This window comes from Solanum tuberosum, unplaced genomic scaffold (assembly GCF_000226075.1).
Source record: "Solanum tuberosum cultivar DM 1-3 516 R44 unplaced genomic scaffold, SolTub_3.0 scf00755, whole genome shotgun sequence".
NCBI classification, from domain to species: Eukaryota; Viridiplantae; Streptophyta; class Magnoliopsida; order Solanales; family Solanaceae; genus Solanum; species Solanum tuberosum.
This window is the reverse complement of record NW_006239669.1, coordinates 81,640-98,460: the sequence shown is the minus strand read 5'-3', so window position 1 is coordinate 98,460 and position 16,821 is coordinate 81,640. Positions and strand designations below refer to the sequence as shown.

General features: G+C 32.2%; 4 protein-coding genes across 4 annotated transcripts; 3 read left to right on the top strand and 1 right to left on the bottom strand.

Annotated features, from left to right (window-relative positions):
• On the top strand, positions 1-4,350 carry LOC102601148 (translocon-associated protein subunit alpha-like). The gene is made up of 8 exons (XM_006367271.2): positions 1-215; positions 965-1,129; positions 1,247-1,297; positions 1,387-1,475; positions 2,973-3,050; positions 3,179-3,382; positions 3,777-3,854; positions 3,982-4,350. Exons 1-8 carry the CDS (start codon positions 152-154, stop codon positions 4,030-4,032), a joined length of 780 nt encoding a protein of 259 aa, XP_006367333.1. The 5' UTR covers positions 1-151; the 3' UTR covers positions 4,033-4,350.
• A 1,402-nt stretch (positions 4,351-5,752) lies between these two features.
• Positions 5,753-6,898, top strand: LOC102603047 (proline-rich protein 4-like). The gene is made up of 2 exons (XM_006367277.2): positions 5,753-6,044; positions 6,283-6,898. Exons 1-2 carry the CDS (start codon positions 5,882-5,884, stop codon positions 6,780-6,782), a joined length of 663 nt encoding a protein of 220 aa, XP_006367339.1. The 5' UTR covers positions 5,753-5,881; the 3' UTR covers positions 6,783-6,898.
• Positions 6,899-9,071: 2,173 nt separating this feature from the next.
• On the top strand, positions 9,072-9,829 carry LOC102600807 (peptidyl-prolyl cis-trans isomerase-like). The gene has a single exon (XM_006367270.1). The coding sequence runs from the start codon at positions 9,118-9,120 to the stop codon at positions 9,634-9,636; it is 519 nt and encodes a 172-aa protein (XP_006367332.1). The 5' UTR covers positions 9,072-9,117; the 3' UTR covers positions 9,637-9,829.
• Positions 9,830-15,544: 5,715 nt separating this feature from the next.
• LOC107059006 (ethylene-responsive transcription factor 1B-like) lies at positions 15,545-16,166 on the bottom strand. The gene has a single exon (XM_015305372.1). The coding sequence runs from the start codon at positions 16,148-16,150 to the stop codon at positions 15,545-15,547; it is 606 nt and encodes a 201-aa protein (XP_015160858.1). The 5' UTR covers positions 16,151-16,166.
• Positions 16,167-16,821: the final 655 nt, after the last annotated feature.

Sequence of the window (16,821 nt, the reverse complement as noted above, 5' to 3'; positions counted from 1 at the left end):
GTAACACGAGGAGATTCACTTCCTATTCCTCTGTTTTACCGTCGCCGAAAAACGACAAAACTGCTGGTTTTGCTGGGCTTTTTTTGTCCCTCTTAGCTCAGCTCTACATTTCTGTTACCTCTCTCCTCTTCATCTTCATCTTCGATCTACAATGTCAATTAGGGTTTTCTCTGTTTTCCTCGCTCTCATTCTCTTCTCTTCATCATTTCTTCAAGGTGCGTTATTCTCAGATCCAGATCTCTCCTCTGTATATTCTTCAATGTCTTTTAATCCTTTGTGTGATCTTTGAAATTGACATTCAATTCGATGCAATCAAGGTTTCTATTTACTATTAAAAGTTGAGATGCACTAGATATTCGAGATCACTGGCAAATATCAGCTTCTTGCTGTTTGTTTTTGAAATTCTTTTATGTATTTGTTTCCAATTATGTTATCGTCCTAGTTGATGTGGTGTGGGATGTGAATATGTGATTTGTCTTTGTTGAGTAAATCTGTCTCTGAATGCTAAGGCTACATACCTTGATAATCTTCTCCATTTAGAAACGGAAGTTTAATCAAAATTTAGTATTTGGAAATAAGTCAGAATTTGAATTGAGCTGTGGGTGGCAATAGTGGAAACGTTGTACTAGTAATGCGGTAGTTAAATTAACTTTCTTTGATTTGATAATCTCATTTTATATATTACATTGGAAAGAACTGTTGATGCATGCATAGATCCCACCTAATAGAGTAGTTCAGTTGCTTGATTTTCAGGTTTCAGTTAGTTATTCTTGATGTTTGCATACCTTATTGACTATTGTCTTCTAGACTTGGGCATGATTATAGAAGAAAGGTTACAGAGGATTTGTATAGCTGATTTGCTTATTAGTTTTTCTGCTTTTGCAGTTGATTATTAGGAGGAGTCCCCTTTCAAATATTTCCTGCATTTCATGTTGGTTTCTTATTGTTTTGACTTTCTGCATAGTTGCTAGATGTCAATCCGACCCTGAAACAGATGTGGTAGAAGGCACTGGAGAAGCAGGAGATCTTGGAATTGTTAATGATGATGTCCAAGATTTTGGCAGTGATAGTTTTAGTCCCGCACCTGGGATTGAGACGGTTTGTGTTTTCCCCAAAAACCCTTCTAAGGGTAAGTTAATCCCTTTCTGTTTTGTATCTTTATTCTTTGTTCCTTGTTTTGCGTAAATGATAGTACTTAATAGTTTAAGAATTGCATCTCTCAGAACATATTTCTTCGTCTTTGCAGTAGTGGCAGCTGGTGAGGAAAGTGAGTTGTTAGTTGGAATGAAAAATGATGGTAATCCTTTTGTGTTTCAGTGTATTTATCCTCCCCTTCAAGTGCTTAATTTTAGTGATTCATTTCCCAATTTTGGGTGCCTATTACAGGGGATTCAAGTTTGAATATCATTGCAATCCAAGCCAGCGTACACCTTCCTTTTGATCACCGCTATTTGGTTCAAAATCTGTCTGTACAGGTAATTGTTTGGATTTATTTTTTGGTAGAAATCAGGACACACTCTGCTTCTTCCATAATATTTGTGGTATATTATGTCCTTTATGCTGAAAGAAAAACTTCTTATCTCAAATTTATTTTACTTGTTATTTTGGTTCTTTAAGCTGGAATTTACCTATCCACTGAGTTTTGAGTTCTTCGGGTCACATTCAATCTTATTTAAGGTTTCTCCATGTTGACTTTTAACCTTAAGGTTAATAGTTTCCTTATTTAGCTAAAGTTTCATGCACTTGCTTTTGTAGCAAGCCAATTTTCAAGCAAGTTGTAGTCAGGGCCCTTAACTTTTCTGGTTTTAACAAATGGGTTGTTTTGATTTTCTTAAAAGTTGGTGGTCAGAAAACTTTGAACATTTAGTACACTTAATGAATAATAAGGTCATTATTTAATTTTTAGGTTAATTCACATTGATTTAGGATGACGAGAATGAGCAGATCATTTTCAGTTTTACAATGTGAAAAATGAAAAAAAAAAATTAAACATTTATGTGTATGAAAATCTCCAAAATGTATTTCTATTTTAAAAGGATATCAAGAATGACCAAGCAATAGACATGAATTGTGATTGCTCTGAGCCTCTTGACTTGTTCATAGAAAAGTTTAGATCACTAATACTTCACCCAAAAAGTACATTCCACTATTTGTGCAAGGTCCAAGTTTAATGAAATATTACAGAAATACCCCAGAAACTGGAACGTTAATTATATTGTTATCTATTCGACATGGACAGATAAAATATAAATTCGATAAAAACTTCTGAAGTTGTGTAGGGCTTTCTATAAATTTTCTTATACAGAGTGTTTCATGGATTGCATGTTGTTGATTGTTTAGTGTGTGTTGTCTGTTTTTCAAGCTGCACTAAGTTCAGTTGCCATTAATCTTTCCCTGACTCAATAGAATTGGAGTTAATAGTTGCTGGAATGAGCTCCTCCTATGAAGCTTGGGGGTGTGCTTTGCCGATAGTGGTGGCTAATTCAATTTTGATGGTGCATACTACATATCATTCAAAATGGATATTAAATTTAAGGTGAAGCAGTTGAGACTAATAATACCCACCCCCACCCGGGGCGGAAAAACAAGGGATGTGAGCTGGTTAGCTGCCAGTTGAATGAGCTTGTATACAAAACTCATTCTTCTCACGATTGAAACAGTTTTTCCCCATTTGGGTTTTTGTCTTATTTCTTAATATGATTGCTACTCAAATTGATAAGTTCTTAAAGTAACACAAATGGTAAATTATTTGAGAAGAAAATATCACTTCAAGATTATCTTGGAAGTAAAGAAAAAAATTTATATGTCACAAGGGCAGCGATTGCTTAATTATGCTTTACAGGATGAAAGCTCCGGTGATCATCTGTTGTTAATCTGGAGTTCCTGCTCAAATGAGTCATCTATTTTCATGCTATTTCACTGTCATTTGGGTTAGAGACCTTGCTAATTTTGCATCTTCTCCCATTTCCTAGGCTTTTAACAATGCTACAGTTCCACCTTCTGCTCAGGCCACTTTCCCATATATATTTGCTGTCAGCAAATTTATGCAGGTTGGTTGCTTGCCAAACATTTGTACTGCTTTTCTCTTTTATTATCTGCTTATTTTTGTACTTCTTTTGCTCACACTTAAATGCTGCTGTTGGTTCATACTCTGAATAATTTTTATTTAATGTTGCAGCCTGGAAGCTTTGATCTTGTCGGTATTATTGTTTATGAGATAGACCAGAACCCTTTTCAAAGTACATTCTACAATGGCACTATTGAAGTGACTGAGCCTGGTGGTCTTCTCAGTGTTGAGTCTGTTTTCTTGTTTTGTCTTGGAATTGCCCTCCTTGTTCTTCTTGGATTCTGGATTCGTGGTCAGATACAAAATCTCTCAAAGGTGATTACATTTACTCTTTATATAAGCACCTCATGAGAGCAGAAGAATATTGCTAGTGCATCAGAATTACTGAGTGGACTGATAAATACATGTGTGAATGGCCTCATTCGTGATTAGGGTTATACTTTTCCTCTCATACACCCCTATCCTCCTGACATGGTATGATTTAGTTTGGTGTCAACAATCTTTAGAATTTGGTACTGACTGAGACTTGATATGGTGGTGACAGTTAGATATGGGCATTACTGTAAGAGCACAAAATGTATGAGGGGTTTACCTATGGGGCCGAGACAATCTTATTGTAAATGTGTTATAGTCCGAAAAGTGTATATTGCACTTCTGTTGGTCCTTTTCCTTTTTAACCTTTGATTTTCTTTCTTTGATGTATGTATAGAAAACTAAGAGAGCACCAAAGGCAAAGGTTGAAGTTGGAACAGCAACAACAGATGCATCCACGGATGAATGGCTTGAGGTTTGTGGTGGTTTATTTTACTATTGGAAATATTTAATTGTCTAGATTTCTAAAATCATGTTAAAATGATTTCTCTTTATGTTTGGACTTGGGTATGATCTCGATCTCCTTGTGTGTGTTTATGCAGGGAACTGCATATTCTCAATCGCTCTCCAACAAGTCGAAGAAGAAGAAGTGAATGACTTGAACTTTCTGATACTGAGGCTAGAGATAGACTTGCGAATAGTTGAAAACATGAAATAGGTTTCCGAAAAGAGAATCCATAGACGTTCTCCACTGTTGTAGCATGAGGGAAAAACCTATCATCCATGTCTTTTTAGTGCCAACTGACTTGTAGTTGGAGGTGGCAAAGACAATTTTGTCTTTTAACACATTCTCATTTTTTCCTTTCAAATATTTATTGTTTTTCTGGGTAGATAGATTTGGCCAGCTAATGGTTCTTGTGGCCTTGTTCGAGTATGGAAGACAACTTTTACCTTGTGGATCTTTAAAAGCACACAATAGAAATATTATCTGTGATATCGAAACTTAATAAAGTAATATGACATTAAGTTATACAAAATTAAATTTAATTACAACCAAATATTAGATAAAATTATATCAAATTATATACCATAATAATTATTTTTCTTATACAACATACTAAAGGACCCCAAACATTTTGGTGACTGCGAAAAAAGCTACTCAAGAAAATATAGTTCTTTCACTTGGGTATACTCATCATAGCATGAATTATGACAATTTTTTATCCACTTAAAGATCATTGACTTGATCTTAGGCAACACATTTTTTATTACTTCTATTTTTATTTTGTAATCATCTAATGCCATCTATTAGCACAAATTTATAGAAATGGTCAGCTAGGGCCATGCGAAGCTACACGTAGGGCGTGGAGTTAGAAGTCTGAATACAGGTTTGATCGAATTTAGTAACTTTTGTTCAAAAAATGTATTTGTCTAAAGAAATCTATTAAATATGTACAAATATAAAATTTAAACTCAGTTATTAACATTTGCAATCGTCGTGAGTATAGTAATAGTCTTAAGTGGCAAGTGCAATATAATATGCATGATGATGCATATAACTCCATAAGTATGAGTATTTTGAAGTTAATAGCAAGAAAAATTAGTTAAGAAATGTCCATTGATTCACGGAGAGTGTGAGAAGACGAATAATTCCCATTTCATCAAAATATACCTGCCTTTTTCTCTTTACTATATACTCCATCCGTTCCAATTTAAGTGTCTTAGTTTGATTGAACACGTAGTTTAAGAAATAAAGAGACTTTTAAATCTTGTTATCTTATATTAAAAATGTATGTAGTACTTTAGATTTTATGATTTTAAACTAGCTATGTAAAATGCTGGAATTGATAAACTTATTAAATATAAAAAGAGACACTAGTTTTGAAACAAACTAAAAAAGAAAAGTAAGATAGTTAAATTGAGACAAAGGATTTACTTCCACACACACAAATCAGGTACAGTAGTAGATAGAATGCCAATTTGGTTCGGTTTGGATCAGTTTTTATTTGAGAAAAGATCAAACCAAACCAACTATGTTAAATTATAAATACAATTGATTTTACAGTGTTTGTTGAACACTCCAAATGGCAATTCCACTAAAAGTAGTCAAAAGTTCACATATAATTACTCTGAATTTTAGCAAAATTTACATAAATGAGAACCGCTAAGTAGGTTTAGAAATAGAAAACAGACGAGGTTTGTAGTTGGATGATACTTCATTGAATGAAGTTAATAACTTTTGATCTAACAACTCACCCATATTTGTAATTTTTTCTTAACTTTTGCCAACTACAAACCTCTTTCAAACATTCCACAAGTCAAAAGTTCATGTGAATGTGCTTAACTATGTGTTGGTTGTAAGTGTAACTAATAAAAAATGTTACCATTTTTTGTACTATATATACCCTGTAGCATCTCAATCAAACATACTCAACACATCAACTTTTTCTTATCTTCACATTTTTGGCAAAAGAGCTCATTTGCCTTAGCATAGTGATCCCAATGGGGATTCATGAGTCCCTTTTTGGCAGAGTCGTCTCTGTTTCTTTGTTATTATTTGCAGTGAGCTTCTGCTATGCTGATGACAAGACAGTTCAGGTTGTTGGATTTGGGGAATGTGCTGATTGCAAAGAGAGTAACATAAAGACCATTCATGCTTTTCAAGGTACGTAATCGTTAAAACCAAAAACAACCTCTTGCAGAAATGCAAGAAAAAAGTTGCATACAATAGACCTAATGTGGTCTAGAGTCTAGACCTTTCTTGAACTCTGTGCATTGAGATTGTCTTTTTTTAATGGTTATAACCAAGTGTAGTGATACCACTAGTTTGAGGCTTGTAAAACCTTATATTCATCGTTTCAAATTCTGAATCTGCCTCTGACTATAACGATTCTTTCTTTCAGGGCTTCGTGTTACCATCAACTGCAGGAGTGGAAATGGAGCAATCAAAACAAGAGGAGAGGGAGAACTTAACAAAGACGGAAAATTCGAGGTGTTGCTTCCTAAAGAGATGGTGAAAGATGGGAAATTGAAAGAAGATTGTTTTGCACAACTCCATAGTGCATCAGCTACACCATGTCCAACACACAATGGCATAGAAGCCTCCAAGATTGTATTCACCAATTCAGAAAACAATGAAAAGCAGACATTGAAACCAGTTGAAAATCTAAAATTCTCAACAACCTTATGCACCTCTGCTTTCCTCTGGCCATTCTTCAAGTTTCCACCATTTCCAAAATTTCCACCATTTCCCTTATACAAACAACCATTTCTACCTCCAATTCCATCCATCAAAAAGCCACCTCTACCTCCAATTCCAACCTACACTAAGCCAACTCTACCTCCAATCCCACCACTCTTGAAAAAACCATTCCCTGAGATTCCAATCTTCAAAAAACCATAGGAGGGCTTTAAAAGAATAATGCACAGACATACAGGCGGATTCAAGATTCGAAGTTAGTTAATGTGCCTTTTAATGTATGTGCGTGTTTTTTTAAAATGGTTTAATAAAACTTCTATTTACATATATAGTTCGAGTTGAAAGTAACAAGTGAACATGCACTATTGCATATGTGTTGAAATCAATGTCAAACTTGCTAAGTATGAAACAGTATAATTGAAGGATGATGGTGCTTGAGAATGTGAAACCATGAAAGATAAAGGAAAAATGGTAAAAAAAGAGAAGGATTCACATAGTTAATGGAGTGGTGAATTAGTAGAAATATGTTTGGTTTATCTAGATGTATGTTCATGCAGTCTATATGCAGATATTTCAACATCCATAAGTGACCGATATATGTGTTGTGGTGGGACTACTTCACCCTTAATTAGATGTCTCGGATTTGAGCTTTGGGAATGTATAAAATCCTATTGGGAATGCCACCCCGCATGGCCCCAGCAGTGCACGATACAAGAGGTCTTAAGTTCGAGCCTTGAGTATGTATAAAATTATGTTGGAAACGCCACCCTAAATGACCCATGCAATGCGCGACATATAAAAAACCTAGTAAGCTGCCTTTTTCAAAATTAAGAATTTATAAACTTAAAATCCTAACCCAAACCCAGCTTCTAAATGAATTATGCCTCCGTGGGAAAATATGGTTATATATCCGTAAGCTAGTACATGGTAATGAATGAATTTTCTTTTTTTTCGTTAGACTATATCTGATATTGATAAAAACTTTTTTTTAAGATCTTTCTTGCTTTCTCTTGTACCCTTTATTTTATTTTATTAATAGCTTTTTTTCTCTTTTATACTTCTACAACAAATTAACAATCGAAATAAATATCAACCAAGTATATTATTCATAACAATCGAAAAGTTATGAATTCACATGTCCTATAATATAGGCTATAAATTCGTCGGACTAGAAATGAATTATTCATATATATAATGTCATGTTTAGTAGAGTAGCTTTTCATTATTTTGTATAAAATTTAACACATAAGAATTAAGATACATTATTTGTTTATCAATTTTCAATTCCACATAAATAAAAAATATTCCCTCTGTCTAACAATAGTTATCCACTATTGACTTAGCACACTCCTTAAGAAACTATAAATAAAAGGGTAATTTTACTATATCACCCTTTGAATATAATAAATACAATGTCTTGAAAACTGTAACAGAGAAATGACTATAATTAACGATAAGGGTAAATTAGGAACTAAGTGTAAAATAATCTATTGATTTCATAAAGTGGATAAATATTGTTGGACATTCTAAAATAGTATAGTGGAGACGGAGGGAGTTTTCCCTTCGTTCACTTTTACTAGTCACTTATTCCTAAAATGTTTTTTTTACTTGCCACTTTTGACATATTAAAAAAACACAATTATATTTTCTCATGTTTACCCTCAACATTAAATACTCTTTCTTCAAATCATTTTTCATGACTTAATACTAAACATCATTTAATAGGGATAGTTTGGTAAAATATCTATCAATAATTTGATTCGTAATTGGTGTGCCAAGTCAAGCCACATAAATATGAGAGAACTAATACTCCCCCGGTTCCTATTTAGTTGTCACAATTTTAGATTTCACGTTCCTTAAGAAACTAGGTAAGTTTACTATTGTTACCTTTATTTAGTGTTCTCTTAAAGTAAATTTTTCAATAGATGAACATGAATTAATTTATTTTGATTAATTAATTGACCAATAAAAATTAATTAATTAGTTTTCTTATGTTGATCAAATGCATATTTTCAAGGGCTGATAACTCTCAAATGTAAATATAGGAAGAGTATATCATTTATGATTGATTTTTTGAAATGACAATTATTAAGAAAAACATCTATTTTAGTAAGAATAACGTATAAATAAAAAAGGAGAGAATATAAATAACTAAATTCAACGTCATTAATTTGATTATCCTTTAATACCTTAAAAAGAAGTTTAAATTACGAAAAAGAAAAGGCTGACTGGGTTCCCATTGGACGTGGGCTTTTGTGGACCACAAATGGGCCGAATGTTCCCTCCTTTAATCGGTTCAATAGCATCATAAACGCATATACCACGTGATCCTTTAAACTAACTCTGGTAAAATATTCAGCTAACCATGGTTAAATCCATCCGTCAAGATGCTGACACCTGTTAGTATTCAACGGTTAAGATCATCTCTTCACAAATTATCCGTTTTGCATTTTCTTATATAAACTCCTTCTAGCTCAATTACGAAGCATAGATTGTGAGCATAGTGTAAAAATCCAAAGAAGTTTCTAGAAGAGAGAAAATGGCAAATCCTAAGGTTTTCTTCGACCTTACCATCGGAGGTCAGGCGGCCGGCCGTGTAGTAATGGAGTTGTTCAACGATGCAACTCCTAAAACAGCGGAAAATTTCCGAGCACTCTGTACCGGAGAGAAAGGCGTAGGAAAGACCGGCAAGCCGTTACACTACAAAGGATCAAGTTTCCACCGTGTGATCCCAGGATTTATGTGCCAAGGAGGTGATTTCACTGCCGGAAACGGTACCGGAGGTGAATCAATCTACGGCTCCAAATTCGCAGACGAGAATTTCGTCAAAAAGCATACCGGTCCTGGAATCCTCTCCATGGCTAATGCCGGACCTGGAACTAACGGATCGCAGTTTTTCGTCTGTACGGCGAAGACTGAGTGGCTTGATGGAAAACACGTTGTGTTTGGGCAAGTGGTTGAAGGTATGGATGTGATTAAGAAAGCGGAGGCCGTTGGATCTAGCTCCGGTAAGTGCTCGAAAGCAGTTGTTGTGGCTGATTGTGGCCAACTTTCCTAGATCTGAAGATGATCGTAGGCATATCGATGATGATCTAGTCTAGTTAATTACTCCTGTCGTTACTATTTTTGTTTTGTTTCGTTTTGTTTTTCCCTCTGTAGGCTTACTTCTCTATACTGTAATTGGTAGTTCTTACTACTACCGGTGCATGTTGAATTGAAATAAGATAGATTTCTCGGTTTATTTTCAGTGATTTAAGTTTGTGCAAAATTCTCATCATCGTTTTCGATAAATTATTCAATGGTTCAGATGGATCCATTTTAATTGAAAATTCTCTGTTTCGATATCCCGTGAAATAACCATATGATTCTTCCAATTCTTCTCCTTTCCGTTCGTATTTTATTTTATTTAATATAGTAAGACTTAGTTTGGTTAGTTAACAACTTATTCCGGGACTGATCATTAATCATAACGAGAATAAATATATTTTTATTAATGGATGTTTGTTTATTGAATTAAAAATAGAATATATATAGGGTCTAATATAAAATAAGTACTAGTATATGATTTAAATTAAATAAAGTGAGATAATTTTCATTTTCAACTTTAACTATAGTTTTATTTCAAAGCTTTGGAGAAAAACTAATATTTTTATTTTTATTCCTCTAAATCCTAAACTATTTTGATGCCTTAAATTATGTTGTGTTTCTGTGGCCTAAGTAACGGCATCTTCCGCACAATAAGTGGACAACATAAGATCTCCGGCTCTTGAGCATTACGATTACGAGTGTGCAAAAATTGGTTTAAAATATTGAATTGAATTATTTATTTATAGTTGTTGAGTTAATAATTCTATAAATTTATTTATGGAAAAAGGTTAAATGTATTCTTGTTCTATTGGAAATAGTTTAAATATATTTTCGTTATACTTTCGGATTAAATATAATCCTTCCGTTATATTTTCGCGTTAAATATATCTTTATAACTAACAAAGGTACAAGTGGACGACTAGGATTAAAAAAACTATTCAATTAAAAATAGATCTATTCGGATATAATCCACCCTGCCTCACCCCAATATTATAACTCGACCTAATCAGTAACATTGACCCACTCAAACTCTGCTACAGTTTTTACCGTTTGCTGCTATATTTTGAGGTGAAATGTCGCTGCCTTAGTTGGTTAGTAGGTTCAACTGAGTAATCCTAGTCGTCCATGTGTACCTCGGTTAGTTATAAGAGTATATTTGGCCTGAAAGTATAACGGAAGTCGAAAGTATAACAAATGATATATTTAAACTATTTTTATAGTATATTGTATATTTAACCATTTTCCGATTTATTTATTGAGTTATCTGTTCGATTTTCAATGTTATGATTTTGGTTAGTGGTTAAATCAATAATTCAATAAGATTATATTAAAATTATTATTTTATTCCTAAGTATATAGTAGTGACTTTAATATCTTACTAACTCTATTTCCTAAATTTTAGTATTACTTTTGGTAGTAGGCAACACGCACCAGTCTCTCTATTCCGATATCTTTCTCTTCTCGATAAAAATTAGTATTACCTTCTTTCTTCTTAATTTTAAATTTGATTGTGACAAACACAAACAATTAATGCTATTTCCTCATTTAATAGCATGAGTACTTGGAAACAATTCAAACAAAATTCTGCCTTAAACAAACGTGTTTATGTCAAATTTATGATGCACTTCTATTCTTGCTATTGTTTCTATTTTGTAAACATTGTGTATATATGATTGCAGGGGTGGAGCTATAGCCATCCAAGGGTGGTCAGTTGAACACCCTTCGCCGAAAAATTACATCATATAGAGAGGTCAAATTTTGTATTTAAGGGATAAATAATTAATGTTGAACAATCTTGACATAAACTCTTCTGTGGCGCAGTGGTTAAGCGTGTTCATTTCCACCCCAGGTGTGCACGCGTGTTTGAATCCCACAGAGTGCGCACAACATTTTTAATTTTATTTTGAGAGGTACTTCCTTTCTTATGTTTTTTCTATTTGGTTTTATAGTTTTGTATCTTTAGTTTTGTTAACTTAAGAGTACTACTTTAATAATAGAGGTTTTACCTTGGTGAGAAGTATATGATAGAGTTACTTGGTACCTGTATTGGTATGAGGTAGGAATTAGTCGAGGTGGGTGCAAGCAGTGGCGGAGCTACAGCCATCCAAGGGTGGTCAGCTGACCACCCTTCGCCGGAAAATTACACCGTATAGAGAGGTTAAATTCTGAATTTAAGGGATAAATAATTAATGTTGAACAACCTTAACATAAGTTCTTCCGTGGCACAGTGGTTAAGCATGTTCATTTCCACCCGAGGTGCGCAAGTTTGAATCTCGTGAGCGCACAACTATTTTGGTTTTATTTTGAGAGCAGAACACAACCTCACACACCATTATTATGTTCCTCAAGTTTAATTTCTTAATTATTACTATTACAATTTTAATAGTATAGAGTAACATATATGAATACATTATTTTAATTTTAAATAGTTAGATATCATGTATTCCTAAGTTTTATCTAGGATATAATGCACTTTCGAATGGTGAAAACAAAAAAGCCAATATTTTAGGTTTAAAAAATTTGTGTTTATATATGTTAACAACTTTAAACCCTTTAACCAAAAAAAAAAAAAACTTTAAAACCCAAAGCTAAAATCAATACATGCGTTTTATCTTCTTTTTTTAAGAATTTTTTTTTCTGCTGGTGTGATTTATGTTTCGTAAAACTAGACACATTTGTTCTATCAATATTTCACTTTAAAAATAATAATCATATATTTTTATCATATAAAATCAATGCATCAAAAAGAAAAAAACGGCATTGTTTATATTTGATTTTGACAAATGTTGAGATTATTCATGGTAGAATCCCTAGGTTAAACAAATAACATTCAACTCACTTATTAAAAAAAAATTCTTGAGCACCCTTGATGGAATTTCTGGCTCCGCCACTGTATGATTGTATGAATATTTTTTTCGGTTAATTAAATAAATAAATTGAATTGTTAAGGGTCAAAAATCAATTCATTGAAAACTGATAATAAATATTTTACTGATTTGGTTATCGATTTAGCATGTTCACAAACTAATAACAAATAAACGAAATTGATAATACATAAAACCAAACCTAATCGATTGATGTAAACCCCTGATTACGACTACGTTACACTTGGTTTTATTTATTACTATAATTAATTTCTCATCTTTTTCAATTTATGAATCTCAACTATTTGTCGAGTTAAAAAATAATTTCTATGACTACGATTTTTGAAAATACTTACTAAATATGGTACATTATTAACAATTGCAACTTATATGATTTTGTATATTTTATTATGTATAACTTTTTATGTAATCAACCCACATTTGATTATGGGCTCCTTGTTATGATAAAACCATTGTAAAAATTATATAAAAAATTCATAGTGTGAAGACCTAATTATATCTTATTTTTATTCTTTTTCAAATTATAAAAACCTCTTAAAATTATAGGATCTCGGATACATCAGGAAATTAAACCTACCGATACATAGCTCACAAATTGTGAACGATATATTACTTGGGAGAGATGAACCTGAGAGGGGATAGGGATGTATTCAAGAGAGGAGGGGGGGGGGATGTATTCGAGAGAGGATAAAGTTGTATCCGAGAGGGTATATGGATGGGAAAATTGTATGAAATAGCAAACTATTAATTCAAATTAAATGCTATAGCCATAGTTTATTTTAATTGTAATTCGCAACAAACATTCTCTTTTTTTTTGCCATCTGATTCGATATACAATTAGCCATTTTATACATTTCGGTATAAACTGTATAAAATGCGTTTGTGTTTGTATAAAGCGAGAGAAAAGTGTATATACAAATACAAATACATATATTTTCGTCCTATACACTTATAATTATACAACTACAGATCTTATTATACAAATTACAACGTATAAATGAATTTACACAAAACAGAACAATTTGTATAAAATTGGATGTTTGTAGCGAATTATACAAATCAAAAGCTCCATAGCAAACATAAAATTTGCTATGGAGCGCAATTATGCAAACTGTAGCTATAACATATAAATATGATTTTTATGTTTGCTATATGTGAAAGTTGCTCTTGGGATGTATTCGAGAGAGGATAGAGATGTATCCGAGAGGGATTTTTGTAACTTTTTTAAATAAGAAGAAATTTTAGAAATTATGATAAAATAAGATGTGTATTTATGTAATTTTTCCAAATATTTCCTCTTTAACCTAAGCTATTCTTGTTGGAAAATATTAGAGTAAATTATCCAAAAAGTGAGACCATAATTTTTATTCATTATTTATACCTTAATTTTTATAAATTACTTAATCATATTTCTTTCCAAAAAAAAAAAATACTACGCCGAAGATGACTAGTAATATATAAATTACCTAATCATAGTTAAGTTGATGCTTCCTATGGTGTACTCACCAGAAAGAATCGTGATCTGTGTATGCAGAGTTTGAATGAGTTTTCAAAATTATAATCAAACTTTTATTGTTGCTGATTATTTTTTTTCTAAAAAATGGCCAATGCAATCTTTATTTTTCGTCTTTTTTCTTCTGCATCTTCCTCCTTCTTCTACGTTTTCTTCTTTATTGTTTTTCCTTTTTTTTTAAATTTAACGTACGGCTAAATTAATGTGAATCGTTTCAAGAAAATTATATATCGAAAGACTTCAAACATCGATAGATTTCATGTATGAAATTAGGGATTGCTTAGATGTGATTTTGCGTTGGTTATGATTGAATAATCAGTGTATACTTCATGTATAGTTGGTGTCTATTTCATGTATAATTAAGTTATATTGAACTTTTTGAGTGTATCACAATGTATAGTGAGTGTATAACTAATGTATAGGTAAACTATATTCAGTTTTTTGAGGGTATTATAATGTATAGTCAGTGTATAGCTACCGTATATTTTCTAACTAATGTTGACTATTTTTTATGTAAAAAAAATATGATTATATTTATTATAAATTAATTACTTTATATATATATATATATATATAATAAAAAAAAATCAAAGAGAAATCATTAAATTGAATCGAAAAAAATATTAATTTATCGTTAATGAGTTATTGATTTAGCAGTTTTGATAACGATATTAATTTTTTTATTATTAGGTTATTGGTTCGTAATGACTTGAGGTTTTTTCCTTAACGGATTAATTGATAATCCGATAGTAAATTAAATAATTATATTCAGACCATTTGGTATATAAATTCCTTGACTTAGAGTTTCGTTTCATACTTTTATTTCTGTCTATCTCAAACTTTTTGTTATTCTATAATGTGACAATGTTTGCTTTTAAGTAAGATGTTATCTGTCAACTCATGTGCATGGTTCCATTCGGTTGGTCATCTTGTTTCTAACTTATTTTCAATGATTTTCTTGTGTCAAATTTTAATGGTTAAACCGATAAGTGAACTGATAACGATCAATAACCTATAAAATAATAATCAATAAGTCAATATATTAATGGTTCTATAATAATTTAACATGTTTACAAATTGATAACCGATAAGTCGAACCGAACCGGTCAATATGTGCCCTAGTGAGCTACCTCTCACATCCCCATCACTCACTAATATATGTCAATATCTTATTAGCTTCTCCCAAATATGGCCTCCAATAATGTTGCTTTCGGTGATGAAGACGGCCAGCTTTCTGGAAGCTTTAGTGAATTTTATGTTTTACACCACAAAAAAATGGGAGGGGTGGGGGAGCAAATTTACTAAATTGTAAGCATTATTTCATATATAGTCTATGGGAAATAATTTGTTTTGTTTCGTAAGATAAGAATAAAATCTATGTATATTTTATCAATCACAAACCTCACTTATAAAATCATAGAGGAAAATAAAAATAAAATTTATGTACATTTTATTTTTTGCAAACCTTACTAATTCTGAAATCACTCTGAATACGTTGTTGAATTTAATAAAAGTTCTTCTAACAAGTCAGCACCCAAGTCTTCAAAAACCAAAACTGTTTTCTTCATCTTCTTCTTCCTATTTCTCCTCTTCACATTTTTCATTCTCATTTTATATCTTTCCTTTAAAGCAGCTGCTGGAGACGAGCCATCTTCGATAAATAAATTAATATTTTCTAGTGATTCTTGGACCTTTTTCGTTGAAAAGTTGAGAAGTGCTAAAGGACCGCGCATTGAAAATGCAGCTTGATCATAAACTAAAGCAGCTTCTTCAGCAGTATCAAATGTCCCTAGCCATACCCTAATTCCCTTTCTTGTTGAATCCCTTATTTCCGCCGCATATTTACCCCATGCCCTCTTTCTAACTCCTATATAATGTTTTTCATCATCTTTTTCTTCTTTGTGATCTGTGTCTTTTCTCTTGATGGAATATGATGTCACCCCATCGTAGTTACTTCCTTTCAAGAAATTTGTAGTCTCTGAGGATGACAAACTTCTTGGTATATTCAACTCGGAATTAAATTCCCATATTCGAAATTCGTCTAGCAAGAAATCATAATTTGGGAAATGAAGGGATGAAATTTCCATATCCGTAAGGCTTTGAGTGTTGGTTGAAAATTAATGATGTTATATAGTGTTCCTTGAAATGAACGCTTAGGACATTTATATTTATACCACCACCCTTTGAGCGGAATATAAATTATATATAAGGGAGGCATTGGATAAGGGAGGACTTGAGAGAGATGGATATTTTCATGATTTTCACCTCTTTCTCTCTTGACCTAATTATTAATCCAATTCTTGACCTCAAGTCTTTAAGTCTTTTAAATATGGCTATTTTAATGGATAATTAAGGTCTATCTAATCCCTAATGATGCATGAAAATAATCTTTTAAGTTAAAATTCAGATGAAGAAAAAAAAATACAATAGGGCCAATGTTTTGTGTAAAATAGTACTACCAGATAGACATATGCTATGGCCAAGTGGCAAAATTTCAATGCTAGCTAGTTCACTTGAAAATGAAATGTATCAAGCAAGTGCTTGGAGAGTATTTAATTCCTTCTAGCGATGGCGGAATCAAAATTTCTGTGAAGGGAGTTTTAAGTATAAAGAAGTAAATTTGTAAAAATTCTAAGATGAAAAAGAGAGTGAAATACTAATTTTAACACTCTAAATAGCCTGATCAAATTTTCGAACTTTACTAATTTTGGAAAAAATGTTTGTTATCAGAAGTTATTTTTTCTTCGAAAAATAGAGT

Excerpts from the sequence above, each read along its gene's own strand:
- LOC107059006 (XM_015305372.1), bottom strand. The coding sequence starts at position 16,150 with ATGGAAATTTCATCCCTTCATTTCCCAAATTATGATTTCTTGCTAGAC.
- LOC102603047 (XM_006367277.2), top strand. The coding sequence starts at position 5,882 with ATGGGGATTCATGAGTCCCTTTTTGGCAGAGTCGTCTCTGTTTCTTTG. Across the intron at positions 6,045-6,282 it reads GACCATTCATGCTTTTCAAG|GGCTTCGTGTTACCATCAAC; the intron begins GTACGTAATCGT and ends TCTTTCTTTCAG.
- LOC102601148 (XM_006367271.2), top strand. The coding sequence starts at position 152 with ATGTCAATTAGGGTTTTCTCTGTTTTCCTCGCTCTCATTCTCTTCTCT. Across the intron at positions 1,130-1,246 it reads CCCCAAAAACCCTTCTAAGG|TAGTGGCAGCTGGTGAGGAA; the intron begins GTAAGTTAATCC and ends TCGTCTTTGCAG. Across the intron at positions 3,051-3,178 it reads CTGTCAGCAAATTTATGCAG|CCTGGAAGCTTTGATCTTGT; the intron begins GTTGGTTGCTTG and ends TTAATGTTGCAG.
- LOC102600807 (XM_006367270.1), top strand. The coding sequence starts at position 9,118 with ATGGCAAATCCTAAGGTTTTCTTCGACCTTACCATCGGAGGTCAGGCG.